This window comes from Oncorhynchus gorbuscha, linkage group LG09, assembly GCF_021184085.1.
Source record: "Oncorhynchus gorbuscha isolate QuinsamMale2020 ecotype Even-year linkage group LG09, OgorEven_v1.0, whole genome shotgun sequence".
Lineage (NCBI taxonomy): Eukaryota > Metazoa > Chordata > Actinopteri > Salmoniformes > Salmonidae > Oncorhynchus > Oncorhynchus gorbuscha.
This window is the reverse complement of record NC_060181.1, coordinates 47,903,283-47,923,124: the sequence shown is the minus strand read 5'-3', so window position 1 is coordinate 47,923,124 and position 19,842 is coordinate 47,903,283. Positions and strand designations below refer to the sequence as shown.

General features: G+C 44.7%; 1 protein-coding gene across 1 annotated transcript in view; it reads right to left on the bottom strand.

Annotated features, from left to right (window-relative positions):
* The window catches only part of LOC124043722 (Krueppel-like factor 12), a 161,182-nt gene that overhangs the window by 9,554 nt on the left and 131,786 nt on the right, over positions 1–19,842 (bottom strand). The window contains exon 5 of the mRNA XM_046362620.1: positions 7,778–7,935. Within this exon, the coding sequence (XP_046218576.1) occupies positions 7,778–7,935 (158 nt within the window). The remainder of the gene's footprint in view (positions 1–7,777; positions 7,936–19,842) is intronic.

The following is a 19,842-nucleotide window of genomic DNA, read 5'->3' as shown; positions in this document are numbered from 1 at the left end:
ACGGTGCCATGTTTGTGTGGAGAATTTCTTTAGGATCAATACAAGTGTTCTAAAATGTATATATATATATATATACATACATGTACACTAGCTCCAAAATAAGTAAAACTTTACAAATTATCCAATGGATTATATGATCTTAATTTTAATTTCTTATATCAGATTTTAAACCTAACTCTCTGTCACACCCTGACCTTAGTTATCTTTGTTTTCTTTATTATTTTGGTTAGGTCAGGGTGTGATAAGGGTGGTATGTGTGTTTTTGTCTTGTCTAGAGTTTTTTGTATATCTATGGGGTCTTGGTTTGTCTAGGTAAATTTAGGTCTATGGTGGCCTGAATTGGTTCCCAATCCCAAGGCAGCTGTTTATTGTTTTCCCCTGATTGGGGATCCTATTTAGGTTGCCATTTTCTATTTTGGTTTTGTGGGTTATTGTCTATGTGTAGTTGCATGTCAGTACTAGTTGTTTATAGCGTTTGGCTTGTTTGTTAGTTTGTTTAAGTGTTCGTCGTTTAATAAAAGAAGAATGTATTCCAATCACGCTGCGCCTTGGTCTCCTCGTTATGACGAACGTGACACTCTCACCTTAGCCTAACCCTAAACTAAAATTAAGACCAAAAAGGAAGTTTTTGTTTTCATTCATTTATATTATATATCCGATTTTGAGTGTGTGGCTGTTTGATCTAGTGGGAGGCTAAAGAGAAAAGCTGTTTGGCTCTCAGATGACTCGGGAATAGGGAGAACTTTGCAACAGGTGTTTCTGATTCTTTAATAAACATTTCCATACTGGTGGGTGATAACACTTAAATAAAACCCAGCCGGTCAAATCACATTTGTATGTATTCCTCAGAGATCCTAGAACTTAACCAGACTTCACTATATCTTTAGGGGTGTAGTGTATCCTATAGGACACCCTATTTGATCAGAGAGCAATGCCTTCATGGCACGCCGATGATGCAGGCGGTCTTCACTTGAACAACTCTAACTTTGTCAAATAAGCACATATCGGGGTCAAACAAAGCTAGCTAGATAGCCAATGACCTGGTATCCCTGTATATGTCGTAAAATGTAGCTACTAACCTTTTGCAACAGCATGCTATTTTCCTTTTGGACAAAAGTTATAAGAATTGTCAGAGTTATGAAGTTATAATATGGCTACTAATACTGGAAAAGCTAAATCAACGTCCAAGTATACAGATTTGACGATATTCTTGCTGAAAAATGTAATATGAAAGCAATTGTCTCTTTCACGATTTGTTCAAATGTACCGGAGTGACTTCACACTAAATGTCATGTAGTTCACTCATGCTTCATGTTATCCATCTGAAATGTTGCACATACACTCCTGCCATCTTGTGCACATCATTGGAATTGGAACTATGGCTAGAACTGGGACCTTTCAGATGTCATAAGGTGAATGCACCAATTTGTAAGTCGCTCTGGATAAGAGCGTCTGCTAAATGACTTAAATGTAAATGTAATGTAAAGGTTACATTTAAAAAATGGTGCTAGAAAAAAACAAAAAACTGTTGTTTTTCTCTGTATTTTCTTCTACCAGATCTATTGTGTTATATTCTCCTACATTCAGTTCACATTTCCACAAACTTCAAAGTGTTTCCTTTCAAAATGGTAACAATAATATGCATATCCTTGCTTATGGGCCTGAGCTACAGGCAGTTAGATTTGGTATGTCATTTTACGTGAAAATTGAAAAAAAGGGGGCTATGCCTAAGAAGTTTTAAGAAGGCAGAGTAACACTTTATTATGGACAGAATTCTCACTATCTTAGCTACTGTTGAATCAACTTGTTTTGACCTGCTTCTCGACTCCCAGTGTTTACATTACAGAATACTGCTTCTACAAATGGAAGCAGCAGGAAATCAGAACATCTCCCAGATGGTCGACGAGCAGGGATATCTACTTTGTCAACACCACGACCAGCAAATGAGATTCGTATGAGGGGTTCAAGGCTCTGTTCAGACGTATCTTCGACCAGCCACCGGAGGGCAAAGAGGGGGTGAGCGTCTACTCCAACTACGGCAGGAGGACCAGACTGCTGCAGAGTACGTGCTCACCTTCCGGACTGTAGCAGCATCCAGTGGATGGAATAAGCCGGCACTTCGTACGCTATTCAGAAGATGACTGTGCGGTCCAGACCAAACTGGCCTGTCGAGACAACAACCTCTCATTGGACGCACCTATTTCGGGAGCATCATCGCTTCTCTCCATCCCTCAGTGAACACTTTGGATTAGAGCCTGAACCCATGGAGGTAGGGGTCCCATGCCTCCGCTTGTCAGAGTGATGCAGATGGAGACAGCTGGCGCTCCGTCTCCATTGTGGTCAAGGAGGGCACCAGCTCCAGCAGTGTCCGGTTCGTCCTAACTCGCGGCAGGATAGCCTAGTGGTTAGAGCATTGGACTAGTAACCGAAAGGTTGCAAGTTCGAATCCCCGAGCTGACATTCTGCCCCTGAACAGGCAGTTAACCCACTGTTCCTAGGCCGTCATTGAAAATAAGAATTTGTTCTTAACTGACTTGCCTAGTAAAATAAAGGTAAAATAAAATAAATAAAAAACTCCACAAGAGCAGCAGGATGGTCACGTGATTTTACACCTCCTGGGGCAGGTGTGAGATCCCCTCTTTATCACTTTCTGCCAAACCCTTTTTGGTGTCGATCACAGTAGTTGATTGTCCCTCATGTACTGTTTCTACAGCGTGCCAGTGCCGCAGGGAACTTCATCTTAACATCACCTCATAACCGCTCTCCTATTCTTTCCCTGTTCAAGCCCTCGATAATCATTCACGAGGTTCCGGGACCATCACCAACATCACCAAAGCACTCACCCTCACCGTGGAGTCCATCCATCAGGAGAACATTCCCTTTTATTTTACTAAGCAAGTCAGTTAATTAAGAACAAAATAGTATTTACAATGACGGCCTACCCCGGCCAAACCATAACCCAGACTACACCGGACCAATTGTGCGCCCCTCCATGGGACTCCCAATCATGGCGGTTGTGAAACAGCCTGGAATCGAACCAGCGCCTATAGTGATGCCTCTAGCACTGAGATACATTGCCTTAGACCGTTGCACCACTCGGGAGCTCATCACCAGTGCACCAGCTCACTAGATCATACTCAGCCTCCCGTGGCTTCAACGTCATAAGTCCACCGTCTCATGGTCGAGGATGAAAATCCCGGACTGGGCACCCGAATGCTTGAGGACCTTCTTTCCCATCCCTTGTGGTTCCACTTCGTTTGAGAGTACTGTGGTTGCCCTACAGCCCAACATCCTGGAGGGATACCAGAACCTGCGGGAGATATTTTCCAATATGCGCGCAACCTGTCTCCCTCTTCATCGCCCCTGGGACAGTGCCATCGACCTGCTGGCAGGCTCTGCACCCCTGCGCACACGCATCTACCCTCTGTCAGTGGCTGAAACCAAGGTCATGGAGGAGTACATCCATGAGGCGCTCCAACCCAACAAGGTTTCATCCGGAAGTCCACCTCTCCTGCTTCTGCAGGCTTCTTCTTCGTTGTCAAGAAAGATGGAGGGTTACGCCCGTGTATTGATTACAGAGCTCTCAATGAGATCACCTCCAAGTACCGTTACCCTCTCCCATTTGTGTCGGCAGCCATCGAATAGCTCCGCAGGGCCCAGTTCTTTACCAAATTGGACTTGCGGAGTGCATACAATCTCATCTGGAAGGAGGATGAATGGAAGACAGCTTTTAGGACGATGTCTGGTCACTACAAGTACTTGGAGATGCCATTTGGCTTAGCCAATTCTCTGTCAGTGTTCCCGGCATTCGTCAACAATGTGTTCAGGGAGATGCTTGGATGCCAGGAGGTCGTGTATATCGATGACATCCTGGTCTACTAGGCTACCTTGGAGGGTCACATCGCTCATGTCCGTGTAGTACTGGAATGCCTCCTGGTTAACTAACTGTTTGTCAAGGCAGAGTAGTGCCAGTTTCATCAGGGAGAGTGTGCCCAATTCCTTCCATGGAAAGAGTACGCCCAGAATTCATTATGTCACTCCTCGACCGGGCTGACTCCCTTCCAATGTGTTCTGGGTTTTCAGCCGGACATGGCTGTGCCAGACCGAAGCTCCTGCGGTGTATTAGTGGTTTAGGCATGGAGAAGAATTGTGGAGCGACTCCAGCGCCCCATCCACAGTCAGAAGGAGGACGCAGACTGCCACTGAAGTGAGACTCCCATTTTCCATCCTTGGGATCGTGTCTGTCTCTCTACCAGGAAACTCTAACTCCACCTGTCTTGTAAGAAGCTGAGCCTCCGGTTTGTAGGGCCATTCACGGTTCACCAGAGGGTCAACAAGGTGACGTATAGGTTACAGCTTCTCAGTGACAACCACATCTCATCTTTTCATGTCTCCCTTTTCAGGCCAGTGATTCCTGGTCCCCTGGCTGATTCTGTCCCCCACAACACCGATCCGCTCCCCTGGACGTCGAAAGGACATTCCACCTATATCGTCAGATCCCTACTGGACTCCCGATGTCATGGGGGTTGGCTCCAGTACCTGGTGGACTGGGAGGGGTACGGACCCAATGTTGGGGAGAGGTGTTGGGTTCCGGTGGTGGACATTCAGGATCCCAACATCATCATGATTTCCATCTTTGCCCGGACAGTCCTGCTCCTCATCCTCGGGGCCGTCATGTTTACTCCCATTCCTCCCATCAAATCAAATCAAATTGTATGGGTCACATACACAATGTTAGCAGATGTTAATCAGAGTTTAGCGAAATGCTTGTGCTTCTAATTCCGACCGTGCAGAAATATCTAACAAGTAATGTAACAAATTCACAACAACTACTTTGTACACAGGAATGAATAAGAATATGTACATATAAATATATGGATGAACGATGGCCGAACGGCATAGGCAAGATGCAGTAGATGGAATAGAGTACAGTATAAGCATATGAAATGAGTAATGTAGGGCATTTAAACATTTAATAAAGTAGCATTGTTTAATTAAAACCTGTTAGGGATAGGGGGCAGCAATTTCACTTTGGATGAATTGCGTGCCCATAGTGAACTGCATCCTACTCTGTTCTAGATTGCTAATATATGCATATTATTATTACTATTGGATAGAAAACACTCTGAAGTTTCTAAAACTGTTTGAATTATGTCTGTGAGTATAACAGAACTCATAGGGCAGGCAATCTTCCAAACAGGAAGTGGAAAGTCTGAAGGCGGGTCAAATTTTAAGTCATCGCCTATTCACTTCCAAACAATATATGGATCTGTTAGCACTTCCTACGCCTTCCACTAGATGTCAGCATTCAGTAGAACGTGGAATGAACATCCTAGTGTGAATTTTGACCGAATGGGAGGGGAATGAGTCACTGTCCTAGCAGACTGCCATTTCCTGGTTGCGCAATTGTCTGTTGATATCACCTCCGTTCCATTTGACTGCAGACGAAAATGAATGCTCCGGTTGGAACGTTATTGGATATATATGAAAATAACATCCTGAAGATTGATTCTCTACTTAGTTTGACCAATTTATTCGACCTGGAATCGATAAATTATAAGACTAAATAATACCAAACAAAATTAAAGTGGAGCGAGCTTTCAGGTTGTGTGCCCCAACCACAACAGTACACTTGGCTATCCACCCAGATAGGAAATGGCTACTTCTTCATTTCTCAAAGGAAAACATCAACCAATTTTTAAAGACTGTGGAAGTGATAGGAACTGCAAGCAAGTGCCTTAGAAATCTAGAAAGACAATTTAAATGAGAGTGACTTCAAAAAACATTTTCCTGGATGGTTTGTTCTCGGGGTTTTGCCTGCTAAATAGGTTCTGTTATTTTCTTGACGCACCCATCCCGTTATCGGGATAATTTTCATCAATATCCACTCAATTACAGAGCGCCAAATTCAAATTAAATTACTAAAAATATTTAATTTTCATGAAATCACTAGTGCAATATAGTAAAACACAGCTTAGCTTGTTAATCCACCTGGCGTGTCAGATTTCTATAAAAACTCAGCCATCCACTGACGCGATGGGTTCTTTCTCGCTCATTCTTCAAAATAAAAGCCTAAAACTATGTCTAAAGACTGTTCACAGCTTTAGGAAGCCATAGGAAAAGGAATCTGGTTGATATTCCTTTAAATGGAGGCATGGCATCCAATGGAACAGATAACTTTCAGGAAAAACAGCACTTCCTTGTTGGATTTTCCTTAGGTTTTCGCCTGCAATATCAGTTATGTTATACTCAATATTCTGACAGTTTTAGAAACTTTAGAGTGTTTTCTATCATAATCTGACAATTATATATCTATTCTAGTTTCTGGGCCTGAGAAATAGGCAGTTTGAAATGGGTACGTTTTTAGCCAAAAACAAAATACTGCCCCCTACACTCAAGAAGTTATACTCACAGACAAAATTTGAACAGTTTTAGAAACTTTAGAGTGTTTTCTATCCAAATCTATCGATTATATGTAGCAGGCCGTTTACTTTGGGCAAACTTTTCATCCGGACGTGAAAATAGTGCCCCCTAGCCTTAATAAGTTTAAGTTTTGCAGTGATTTCTCTCTCTGTAGAAGCTTACATGTATAGTGTTGAGTCATCTGCATACATAGACACACTGGCTTTACCCAGTGGCAGGTAATTAGTATAGATCTAAAAAAGTGAGAGGCCTAGACAGCTGCCCTGGGGAATGTCTGATTACACCTGGATTACGTTAAAGAAGCTTCCATTAAATAACACCCTCTGTATTCTCTTTATCCACAATATATCAGGGGTATTAAGCCAGAATATGTTTTTTTTCCAGCATCAGACTATCATTGAAAATGTCAGAAGACGTTTTTCAAAGCTTTTCCAAAATTTCCAAAATCTATCATGACCGATTTATGGGTACTTGAGACAAATTTGTTCATCATGAGGAAAGAGTCTCTAGGTCAAACGGGGCGACAAATATGAGGGTGTAAGTAAGACCACTTATAACAGCAGTCTCACTTAAGTCTTCTAGGACAATCTGTGCAATTCTTTTTGACCAAGTTACTCATGGCATCTAGTTTCTGTGTGCCAAATTAATAAAAATGTTACCAATCTATGCTTCAGTTATTGAACCAAGTTAAGATTTTTTTGGTGAAATTATAGAATAACAATAGGTAGCAGCATTGTGTATAGTTAAATGTGTTTGTGCATGTGTGATGGTTTGTGTATGTATGTGTGGGGTCAACGTGTGTGTGTGTATGAGTATGTGTGTGTGTGTGAGAGTAACAGTGTAAGTGTGTGAATAGAGTTTGTGCTGCCGTGTCAATGGTAGATGGGTATAAGCTCCAGCTCAGAGAATCACAGTTTCAATCCCAGTGCTAGGCACTCATTTTTATATTTTAGTTTTAACCCTATACCAAACCGTATCCCTACCTTAACTATTCAGAACTAATGCCTAAATTTAACGGTCAAATTCAAATTTTATCGATAAACGTCAAATACTGCAGTCAGACCGTGAGATCTTGTTGCTTGTGAAGAACCTTACACGTGTATTCACTTTCCATGCTTATTAGAGCGAGGGAAATAATTTGATTCAGGAAGATAGTGAGACATACTTTAATTGATAAAGACAACTGTAATGAGTTGGTGAAGCCACACACACACACACACACACACACACACACACACACACACACACACACACACACACACACACACACACACACACACACACACACACACACACACACACACACACACACACACACACACACACACACACACACACACACACACACACTGACCTGTGTGCGTCCTCCGGTGTGCTTTTAGATGGGAGCTCTTGGTGTAGACCTTATTGCAGCCCTCAAAGTCACACCTGTGGATGCGTCTCTTCTTGGAGTCTGGCGACTCTGACCTCTGGGGGCGCCGTATGCTCTCAATACTGAATGGTGACATGGAACTGCAACAGGAGAGGAAGAGGTTGCTTATTACAATTTAGCATATTTAGCATTTTCAGCATCTTTTATTTATATTATTCGTTTGGATATCAACAACTGTATGATCCATTCTTAATGGACAAAACCTAACATGAGACTGTGTATGCATTGACTATTGTAATTCCATCAATGGTGTCATTATTGTATAATAAAATTCCTTATAATACAAAAGGGAGTCTATACTCAACATTTGGTGGACAATGTGGACTTAAACATATTTTGAAGTATGAAAATCACCAAAATAATATTTTGATTTTTTCCCTTCAAGCTCTTCTTTCTCTTGTAGGCTATGTTATGTACACTTACACTACAATAGCATTGTACTTTTATGTAATGTAATTATGTAACGTATAACATATTTCTACATCCCCCAAGCTCCAAGTTGTTCACTAGAAATTCAAGGAAATAGATTCAAGATCAAATTTCACATTTTATTACATGTTCAATCTGAGATATTGTGAAAGAATTTCAATGGCCTTTAGATGGTGCTCTAGCACCTTGGTAGAAACCACTACAAGCCACAGGAAACTGGATGAGGTAAGACTGTTATTTTTACCATTCCCATTGATTTATCAATCATCAAAAGCCAATGTCATATCTATTTTGTCCATGCAGTTCAATGAACATAATTTCTGTTGGGTTGTTTATATTGTATCAATATAACTGGTATAACATTTCGTTTCAAATTAGTAGTACACTGGGGGGAGAACGAGGAGCAGCCAAGGTCTATTTGGGGGCTAGGAAGAGGAAGGAGAAAAGGAACAAGAAGAGCAGTCACAGCGTTATCTGTTTTTTTCTGTAGGGGTGCATAACAGGGCTCTTTCGAGGTTGGAAATGAGAAGAGGACAGAAGAGAGAGGGGAGCAGCAGTTGTGGCTGCTGGGGACCGGGGTAGGTGTTTTTGGAAGGTGGAGGAGCGAGGAAGCTTGGCCAGAGAGGCCCTCCGGTGAACTGTCTCAACCACCCGCCTCCCACTTCCTGTCTTGCTGATCCACCCACAAGCTCACACACACACATACACACGCACACACACACACACACACACACACACACACACACACACACACACACACACACACACACACACACACACACACACACACACACACACACACACACACACACACACACAAGGATCACCTGTTGCTCTTGGCTAGCTGCCATGCTGGGGCCGTGGGGCTGAACAGGAAATGAGCGCATGGGTCAGATATGAGACTGAACTCCAGCTCTCCTCTCTCTATTTCTCCCTCTCTCTCTCTCTCTCTCTTTCTGTCCCCTGCTCTCTCTGCACCCTCCCTTCTCATTCTCTCTCAGCCACAGAAGCTCTAACTAACTTCCACTCTCTCTATTTCTCACTTTAGTTCCTCCCCCTCTTTCTTTCTCCCCCAAATGTACACTTCTTCTGAGCAAAGAGGAGACTCAGTGTAGCAAACAACAGCACAACTATTGACACAATTAAGGTTCAGACTATTGGCAAACATACTGTACAATATATAAACTGTACAGTACATAAACATAGTCAACACATACTCAGCCAAAACTGATTAACCTGTTAGTCCTACCCCCTACTTTTTCGAACATTCTGTTAAAAATTGCGCAACATTTCAGCACCCTGCTGCTCATGCCAGGAATATAGTATATGCATATGATTAGTATGTGTGGATAGAAAACACTCAGACGTTTATAAAACTGGTTAAATCACAGCTGTGACAATAACAGAACGTGCGTTTCATCGAAAAGTGCAGGAATATCTGATCACTGAAAATGGAAATAAATAGCGCTACTTCCAGGAATTGTTCAAAGTGAACCGGATTAAATGAGGCCGAGGTTACAGTGCCTACAGCTTCCACACGATGTCTAGAGTCTTGTCATTTGATTTGGCTTTGATTCTTGGTCAAACCGACACAAGGGAACCGATTCCCTCCGGTCTCCGACCGGATGTTTTGGTCGAGAGCTCTCCGGACATCTTTTTCCAGACGGACACCTATAGAATTTACATCGCCTCCTGATGAATTTTATCGCTTATTAACGTGTACTAATACCTAAAGTTGCATTACAAAAGTATTTCGAAGTGTTTTGTGAAAGTTTATCGTCAACTTTTTTAATTTAAAAAAATGAATGAAAAAAAACAAAAAAAATTGTTTATCACACAGTCTTCATAGATCGATATCTAGGCTATATATGGACCGATTTAATTGAAAAAAAGACCCAATAGTGATTATGGGACATCTAGAAGTGCCAACAAAGAAGATGGTCAAAGGTAATGAATGTTTTATATTTTATTTGTGCGGTTTGTGTAGCGACGACTATGCTAATTATTTTGTTTACGTCCCCTGCGGGTTTTTTGGGGTGTTACATGCTATCAGATAATATCTTCTCATGCTTTCGCCGAAAAGCATTTTAAAAATCTGACTTGTTGCCTGAATTCACAACGAGTGTAGCTTTAATTCAATACCCTGCATGTGTATTTTAATGAACGTTTGAGTTTTAACTAATACTATTAGCATTTAGCGTAGCGCATTTGCATTTCCAGATCTCTAGATGGGACGCCTGCGTGCCAGATAGGACCAAGAGGTTAACCCACTCAAAATGAAGTACACTGAGTATACTAAACATTAAGAGTGCCTGCTTTTTCCATGACATAGACTGACCGGGTGAATCCAGGTGAAAGCTATGATACCTTATTTATGTAATTTGCTAAATCAATTTCAATCAGTGTAGATGAAGGGGAGGAGACAGGTTACATAATTATTTTTAAGCCCTGAGACAATTGAGACATGGATTGTGGATGTATGCCATTCAGAGGGTGAATGGACAAGACAAAATATTGAAGTGCCTTTGAACGTGGTATGGTAGTAGGTGCCAGGTGCACTGGTTTGTGTCAACAACTGCAATGCTGCTCTATCAAGTTTCCCATGTGTATCTATAATGGTCCACCACCCAAAGGACATCCAGCCAACTTTACACAACTGTGGGAAGCTTTGGAGTTAACATCGGCCAGCATCCCTGTGGATGGCTTTCGACACATTGTGGAGTCCATGCCCCAACAAATTGAGGCTGTTCTGAGGGTAAAAGGGAGGGCTGCAACTCAATATTAGGAAGGTGTTCCTAATGTTTGGTATACTCAGTGTATATGAACTACCTAAAGGAAAATTGAGAAGCCTACTGTACTCCAAAAATGACAGCAACTAACACATTCAGAAAAGTCCTATGAGTGATGAAGATCATCAAAGGTTAGTGGTGTCATCAAATGGTGTCTAATACTTGTATGTTTGAGAAATTTGATTCATGAGATTTCTGTTATTTGAATTTGACGCCCTGCAATTTCACTGGCTGTTGGCGAGGGGTTCCGCTACAGGAATGGGGTTTCCCAGACAGTTTAAAATAACCGTTGGACCAACTGAGGGCCCAAGGGTGGTTAGGAGACATCGCAATTGTGATGAACTGAGAGAATATTAGGGTAGCACTGTAATGAATTAATCATATGCTGTCTGCTTCTGTTTTTATGTCATGTTTTGTCATTAATTATCATGTCTTGTCCCTGTGCTTCCCCTTCTATTCGTTTCCCTCTGCTGGTCTTATTAGGTTCTTTCCCTCTTTTTATCCCTCTCTCTCCCCCTCCCTCTCTCACTCTCTCACTCTCTCGCTCTCTCTTCTCTCTATCGTTCCGTTCCTGCTCCCAGCTGTTCCTATTCCCCTAATCATCATTTAGTCTTCCCACACCTGTTCCCGATCCTTTTCCCTGATTAGAGTCCCTATTTCTCTCCTTGTTTTCCGTACCTGCCCTGTCGGATCCTCATCTATAATTCACCGTGCTGTGTCTATGTTTTGCCCTGTCGTGTCGTGTTTCCCTCAGATGCTGCGTGGTGAGCAGGTGTCTGAGTCTGCTAGGTTCAAGTGCCTTCCCGAGGCAACCTGCAGTTCTCGATCAAGTCTCCAGTCTGTTCTCGTCTTTACGAGTAGTATTATGCTTTTTGTTTTGTAAAGTTTCTTACTGGATTAAAAACTCTGTTTTCGCCAAGTCGCTTTTGGGTCCTCATTCACCTGCATAACAGAAGGATCCGACCAAGGAATGGACCCAGCGACTACAGACGCTCGTAACACTGCCGTCGAGATCCAAGGAGCCATGCTCGGCAGACACGAGCAGGAATTGTCTGCTGCTCGCCATGCCGTGGAGAACCTGGCCGCTCAGGTTTCCGACCTCTCTGGACAGTTCCAGAGTCTTCGTCTCGTGCCACCTGTTACTTCCTGGCCTGCCGAGCCTCCAGAACCTAGGGTTAATAACCCACCTTGCTACTCCGGGCAGCCCACTGAGTGCCGCTCCTTTCTCACCCAGTGTGAGATTGTGTTCTCTCTCCAACCCAACACATACTCTAGAGAGAGAGCTCGGGTTGCTTACGTCATTTCACTCCTTACTGGCCGGGCCCGAGAGTGGGGCACAGCTATCTGGGAGGCAAGGGCTGATTGTTCTAACAATTACCAGAACTTTAAAGAGGAGATGATTCGGGTTTTTGACCGTTCAGTTTTTGGTGGGGAGGCTTCTAGGGCCCTGGCTTCCCTATGCCAAGGTGATCGATCCATAACGGATTACTCTATAGAGTTTCGTACTCTTGCTGCCTCTAGTGACTGGAACGAGCCGGCGCTGCTCGCTCGTTTTCTGGAGGGACTCCACACAGTGGTCAAAGATGAGATTCTCTCTCGGGAGGTTCCTTCCAGTGTGGACTCTTTGATTGCTCTCGCCATCCGCATAGAACGACGGGTAGATCTTCGTCACCAGGCTCGTGGAAGAGAGCTCGCATCAACGGTGTTTCCCTGCTCCGCATCGCAACCATCTCCCTCCTCTGGCTCTGAGACTGAGCCCATGCAGCTGGGAGGGATTCGCATCTCGACTAAGGAGAGGGAACGGAGGATCACCAACCGCCTGTGCCTCTATTGCGGATTTGATGGACATTTTGTTAATTCATGTCCAGTAAGAGGCCAGAGCCCATCAGTAAGCGGAGGGCTACTGGTGAGCGCTACTACTCAGGTCTCTTCATCTAGATCCTGTACTACTATGTCGGTCCATCTACGCTGGACCGGTTCGGGTGCTACATGCAGTGCCTTGATTGACTCTGGGGCTGAGGGTTGTTTCATGGACGAAGCATGGGTTCGGAAACATAACATTCCTTTCAGACAGTTAGACAAGCCTACGCCCATGTTTGCCTTAGATGGTAGTCATCTTCCCAGTATCAGATTTGAGACACTACCTTTAACTCTCACAGTATCTGGTAACCACAGTGAGACTATTTCTTTTTTGATTTTTCGTTCACCTTTCACACCTGTTGTTTTGGGTCATCCCTGGCTAGTATGTCATAATCCTTCTATTAATTGGTCTTGTAATTCTATCCTATCCTGGAACGTATCTTGTCATGTGAAGTGCTTAATGTCTGCCATCCCTCCCATTTCTTCTGTCCCCACTTCTCAGGAGGAACCTGGCGATTTGACAGGAGTGCCGGAGGAATATCATGATCTGCGCACGGTCTTCAGTCGGTCCCGAGCCAACTCCCTTCCTCCTCACCGGTCGTATGATTGTAGTATTGATCTCCTTCCGGGGACCACTCCTCCTCGGGGTAGACTATACTCTCTGTCGGCTCCCGAACGTAAGGCTCTCGAGGATTATTTATCTGTGTCTCTTGACGCCGGTACCATAGTGCCTTCTTCCTCTCCGGCCGGGGCGGGGTTCTTTTTTGTTAAGAAGAAGGACGGTACTCTGCGCCCCTGCGTGGATTATCGAGGGCTGAATGACATAACGGTTAAGAATCGTTATCCGCTTCCCCTTATGTCATCAGCCTTCGAGATTCTGCAGGGAGCCAGGTGCTTTACTAAGTTGGACCTTCGTAACGCTTACCATCTTGTGCGCATCAGAGAGGGGGACGAGTGGAAAATGGCGTTTAACACTCCGTTAGGGCATTTTGAGTACCGGGTTCTGCCGTTTGGTCTCGCCAATGCGCCAGCTGTTTTTCAGGCATTAGTTAATGATGTTCTGAGAGACATGCTGAACATCTTTGTTTTTGTCTATCTTGACGATATCCTGATTTTTTCACCGTCACTCGAGATTCATGTTCAGCACGTTCGACGTGTTCTACAGCGCCTTTTAGAGAATTGTCTCTACGTAAAGGCTGAGAAGTGCTCTTTTCATGTCTCCTCCGTTACTTTTCTCGGTTCCGTTATTTCCACTGAAGGCATTCAGATGGATTCCGCTAAGGTCCAAGCTGTCAGTGATTGGCCCGTTCCAAGGTCACGTGTCGAGTTGCAGCGCTTTTTAGGTTTCGCTAATTTCTATCGGCGTTTCATTCGTAATTTCGGTCAAGTTGCTGCCCCTCTCACAGCTCTTACTTCTGTCAAGACGTGTTTTAAGTGGTCCGGTTCCGCCCAGGGAGCTTTTGATCTTCTAAAAGAACGTTTTACGTCCGCTCCTATCCTCGTTACTCCTGACGTCACTAGACAATTCATTGTCGAGGTTGACGCTTCAGAGGTAGGCGTGGGAGCCATTCTATCCCAGCGCTTCCAGTCTGACGATAAGGTTCATCCTTGCGCTTATTTTTCTCATCGCCTGTCGCCATCTGAGCGCAACTATGATGTGGGTAACCGTGAACTGCTCGCCATCCGCTTAGCCCTAGGCGAATGGCGACAGTGGTTGGAGGGGGCGACCGTTCCTTTTGTCGTTTGGACAGACCATAAGAACCTTGAGTACATCCGTTCTGCCAAACGACTTAATGCCCGTCAAGCTCGTTGGGCGTTGTTTTTCGCTCGTTTCGAGTTTGTGATTTCTTACCGTCCGGGTAGCAAGAACACCAAGCCTGATGCCTTATCCCGTCTGTTTAGTTCTTCTGTGGCTTCTACTGATCCCGAGGGGATTCTTCCTTATGGGCGTGTTGTCGGGTTGACAGTCTGGGGAATTGAAAGACAGGTTAAGCAAGCACTCACGCACTTGTCCTAGTAACCTCCTTTTCGTTCCTGTTTCCACTCGTCTGGCTGTTCTTCAGTGGGCTCACTCTGCCAAGTTAGCTGGTCATCCCGGTGTTCGAGGCACTCTTGCGTCTATTCGCCAGCGATTTTGGTGGCCGACTCAGGAGCGTGACACGCGCCGTTTCGTGGCTGCTTGTTCGGACTGCGCGCAGACTAAGTCGGGTAACTCTCCTCCTGCCGGTCGTCTCAGACCGCTCCCCATTCCTTCTCGACCATGGTCTCACATCGCCCTAGACTTCATTACCGGTCTGCCTTTGTCTGCGGGGAAGACTGTGATTCTTACGGTTGTCGATAGGTTCTCTAAGGCGGCACATTTCATTCCCCTCGCTAAACTTCCTTCCGCTAAGGAGACGGCACAAATCATTATCGAGAATGTGTTCAGAATTCATGGCCTCCCGTTAGACGCCGTTTCAGACAGAGGCCCGCAATTCACGTCACAGTTTTGGAGGGAGTTCTGTCGTTTGATTGGTGCGTCCGTCAGTCTCTCTTCCGGGTTTCATCCCCAGTCTAACGGTCAAGCAGAGAGGGCCAATCAGACGATTGGTCGCATACTACGCAGCCTTTCTTTCAGAAACCCTGCGTCTTGGGCAGAACAGCTCCCCTGGGCAGAATACGCTCACAACTCGCTTCCTTCGTCTGCTACCGGGTTATCTCCGTTTCAGAGTAGTCTGGGTTACCAGCCTCCTCTGTTCTCATCCCAGCTTGCCGAGTCCAGCGTTCCCTCCGCTCAAGCGTTTGTCCAACGTTGTGAGCGCACCTGGAGGAGGGTGAGGTCTGCACTTTGCCGCTACAGGGCACAGACTGTGAGAGCCGCCAATAAACGCAGGATTAAGAGTCCAAGGTATTGTTGCGGCCAGAGAGTGTGGCTTTCCACTCGCAACCTTCCTCTTACGACAGCTTCTCGTAAGTTGACTCCGCGGTTCATTGGTCCGTTCCGTGTCTCCCAGGTCGTCAATCCTGTCGCTGTGCGACTGCTTCTTCCGCGACATCTTCGTCGCGTCCATCCTGTCTTCCATGTCTCCTGTGTCAAGCCCTTTCTTCGCACCCCGTTCGTCTTCTCCTCCCCCTCCCGTCCTTGTCGAGAGCGCACCTATTTACAAGGTACATAAGATCATGGACATGCGTTCTCGGGGACGGGGTCACCAATACTTAGTGGATTGGGAGGGTTACGGTCCTGAGGAGAGGAGTTGGGTTCCGTCTCGGGACGTGCTGGACCGTTCACTCATTGATGATTTCCTCCGTTGCCGCCAGGATTCCTCCTCGAGTGCGCCAGGAGGCGCTCGGTGAGTGGGGGTACTGTCATGTTTTGTCATTAATTATCATGTCTTGTCCCTGTGCTTCCCCTTCTATTCGTTTCCCTCTGCTGGTCTTATTAGGTTCTTTCCCTCTTTTTATCCCTCTCTCTCCCCTCCCTCTCTCACTCTCTCGCTCTCTCTTCTCTCTATCGTTCCGTTCCTGCTCCCAGCTGTTCCTATTCCCCTAATCATCATTTAGTCTTCCCACACCTGTTCCCGATCCTTTTCCCTGATTAGAGTCCCTATTTCTCTCCTTGTTTTCCGTACCTGCCCTGTCGGATCCTCATCTATAATTCACCGTGCTGTGTCTATGTTTTGCCCTGTCGTGTCGTGTTTCCCTCAGATGCTGCGTGGTGAGCAGGTGTCTGAGTCTGCTAGGTTCAAGTGCCTTCCCGAGGCAACCTGCAGTTCTCGATCAAGTCTCCAGTCTGTTCTCGTCTTTACGAGTAGTATTATGCTTTTTGTTTTGTAAAGTTTCTTACTGGATTAAAAACTCTGTTTTCGCCAAGTCGCTTTTGGGTCCTCATTCACCTGCATAACATTTTACCTCTTTTCCTTTCTATCTTCTACACCTCTCTCCCTACCTCGTCTTTCTTCCTCATTTTATAATGCACACCATATCTACATTGAAGTACGGATTGAACTTGTGTTTATAATATATCACAATTATCATAATTATAATGCATGTATTTATAACACCTGGATAATGAACTTCTTTCAATAAAGTGTTTCACATTTTCCATTAAGTATCTTATTGAAATACTATCCTGTGTCCTCAGATTAATGCAAATGAGGGGGAGTTAGAAATGCACAGGTTTTGTTCTATATACAGTGCCTTGCGAAAGTATTCGGAAAGTATTCAGTATTTTGTGAAGAATCAACAACAAGTGGGACACAATCATGAAGTGGAACGACATTTATTGGATATTTCAAACTTTTTTAACAAATCAAAAACTGAAAAATTGGGCGTGCAAAATTATTCAGCCCCTTTACTTTCATCTGATCTTTGTTGACATTTTTTATATTGGGGCATTCTTATTTAAGATGGTGATAAAAGCACTTTTGAAGAATAACCAAGAATCCTTGAGGTCAGTACCCTTCCAGGATACCCGGGCCAGGTCGATTAGAAAGGCCTGTTCGCCGAAGTGTTTTTGGGAGCATTTGACAGTGACCCATTACGGATGCAGGCAATGAGGCAGTGATCGCTGAGATATTGGTTGAAAACAACAGAGGTGTATTTGGAGGGCAGGCTGGTTAGGTTGATATCTATGAGGGTGCCCGTGTTTATGGGTTTATGGTTTTACCTGGTAGGTTAATTAACGATATGATGTCAGTTTGGTTGTCATCTGAGACATTCTCATCAATGATAAGATGACATAAACTCTACAGTGGAAAGTCTACACATCAGAGTTATCGGATTCACATGGAATTGTTGTTCAATTTAAATGTTTGAATAAGAAATTATTTTTGATGGGATGAAATGTTATTTTACCTTCTAAAATGTGAGATTTTGGTTTTCATAAGATAGGGCTCTGCTCAATCAGTGGCCCACCCCTGTGAAGGGACATGGGCTATAAAACTTTTCAAACACGCCCTCCTCTCCCTTCCTATATATGCCCTTGACGACAATATAACCTGCTGTTCTGAAGACATGAGGACGACGGTCCGATGTCAGAATAACTACAGAACGAAGCCAACATCAGTGTGAGCTTTGGTTGCGAATGGTATGAACTTTGAACTCTTATTCAGTACAGAAGTGATACCTCCTAGCCATTGAGTTAGCAACAGCTGCTGCAAACGAGCATTAGGAAGGACCAGACAGAGTATCCCGTCTACCACACAACGACGTTACTACAACATCTTCAATTTACCAGCAGAGACATTCTTCAAAAGAACAAAGGACTCGGTTGGGCAACACGGCCTTCCATCTACCACCAACCTACCGAAGCGCAGCTCAGAGTAAATATTTATTGCATTTTTCTTTTCCAAATAGGCGATAATTTAGAATGCATAAGATACTGTATTTACGATAGTACAGATTCTTCCTTTGTTACTCAGTCTTCCCGCTCTTTCACTCAAACCCAGCCCCTTTTCTTTTGTGAAACAAGCTGTCATATCTGTTCCGCCCGATAGGGACGTTTTCCTTTATGACGTAATTTGTAATCAAGTTATGATTTAATTATGTGTATGTGTAATTCTGTGTGATTAGTTAGGTATTTAGTAAATAAATAATTAAACCCAAATTTGCATTGCTGGTTCAACTTGTTAGCCAGAGTTTGTGCAGATTTACAACTTTCAGATGAGACTCAATTAAGATGATGATTAATATTGACTGATATTGAGTTTATTCGGAAGATAACAGCTCTATAAATATTATTTAATGGTCCCCGACTCTCTAGTTAATTATATTTACATGATTAGCTCAATCAGGTAATATTAATTATGGAGAAATTATTTTATAGAATAGCATGTCATATCACTTAAATTCGGCATAGCCAAAGACACGACAGCTGCATAGGCTGAGATGAACTCATGTCACGTTCTGACCTTAGTTCCTTTGTTTTGTCTTTTGTTTTAGTATGGTCAGGGCGTGAGTTGGGTGGGTTGTCTGTGTTAGTTTGTCTATGATTTTATATTTCTGTGTTTGGCCTGGTATGGTTCTCAATCAGAGGCAGCTGTCAATTGTTGTCCCTGATTGAGAATCATACTTAGGTAGCCTGGGTTTCACTTTTGGGTTGTGGGTGTTTGTTTTCCGTGAGAGTGTTTGGTCCACGCGGTACTGTTTTCGGTTTTGTATATTCACGTCACCGTTTGTTGTTTTGTTCGAATGTTCTATTGTTTTTATTAAAACACATTATGGACACTTACCACGCTCCGCATTGGTCCTCCGATCCTTCTCGCTACTCCTCCTCAGAAGAGGAGGACGAGAACCCTTACAGAAGCACCCACCACCAATGGACCAAGCAGCGTGGTGACGAGAGGCAGCGATACCTGGAGAACTGGATGGCAAAGGACCCTGGGCTCAGGCTGGGGAATATCGCCGCACCAAGGCAGAGCTGGAGGAAGCGAAAGCGGAGAGGCGGCGGTATGAGGAGGCAGAACGGCAGCGCGGCTGGAAGCCCGAGAGGCAGCCCCAAAAATGTATTGGGGGTGAACACGGGGAGCGTGGGGAAGTCAGGTAGGAGACCTGCGGCAACTTTCCGTGCCTACCGGAGAGCGAGAGGGACCAGGCAGGCACCGTGTTATGCGGTGGAGCGCACGGTGTCCCCGGTGCGCATGCATAGCCCGGTGCGGTACATTGCAGCGCCTCGTATCGGCCGGGCTAGAGTGGGCAGCGAGCCAGGTGCCATGAAGCCGGCTCAGCGCATCTGGTATCCAGTGCGTCTCCTCAGGCCGGTGTACATGGCACCAGCCCTATGCATGGTGTCCCCGGTTTGCCAGCACAGCCCAGTGCGGGCTATTTCACCCCGCCGCACTGGCCTGGCTACAGGGAGCATTCAGCCAGGTAGGGTTGTGCAGGCTCAGTGCTCAAGACCTCCAGTGTGCCTTCATGGTCCGGTCTATCCGG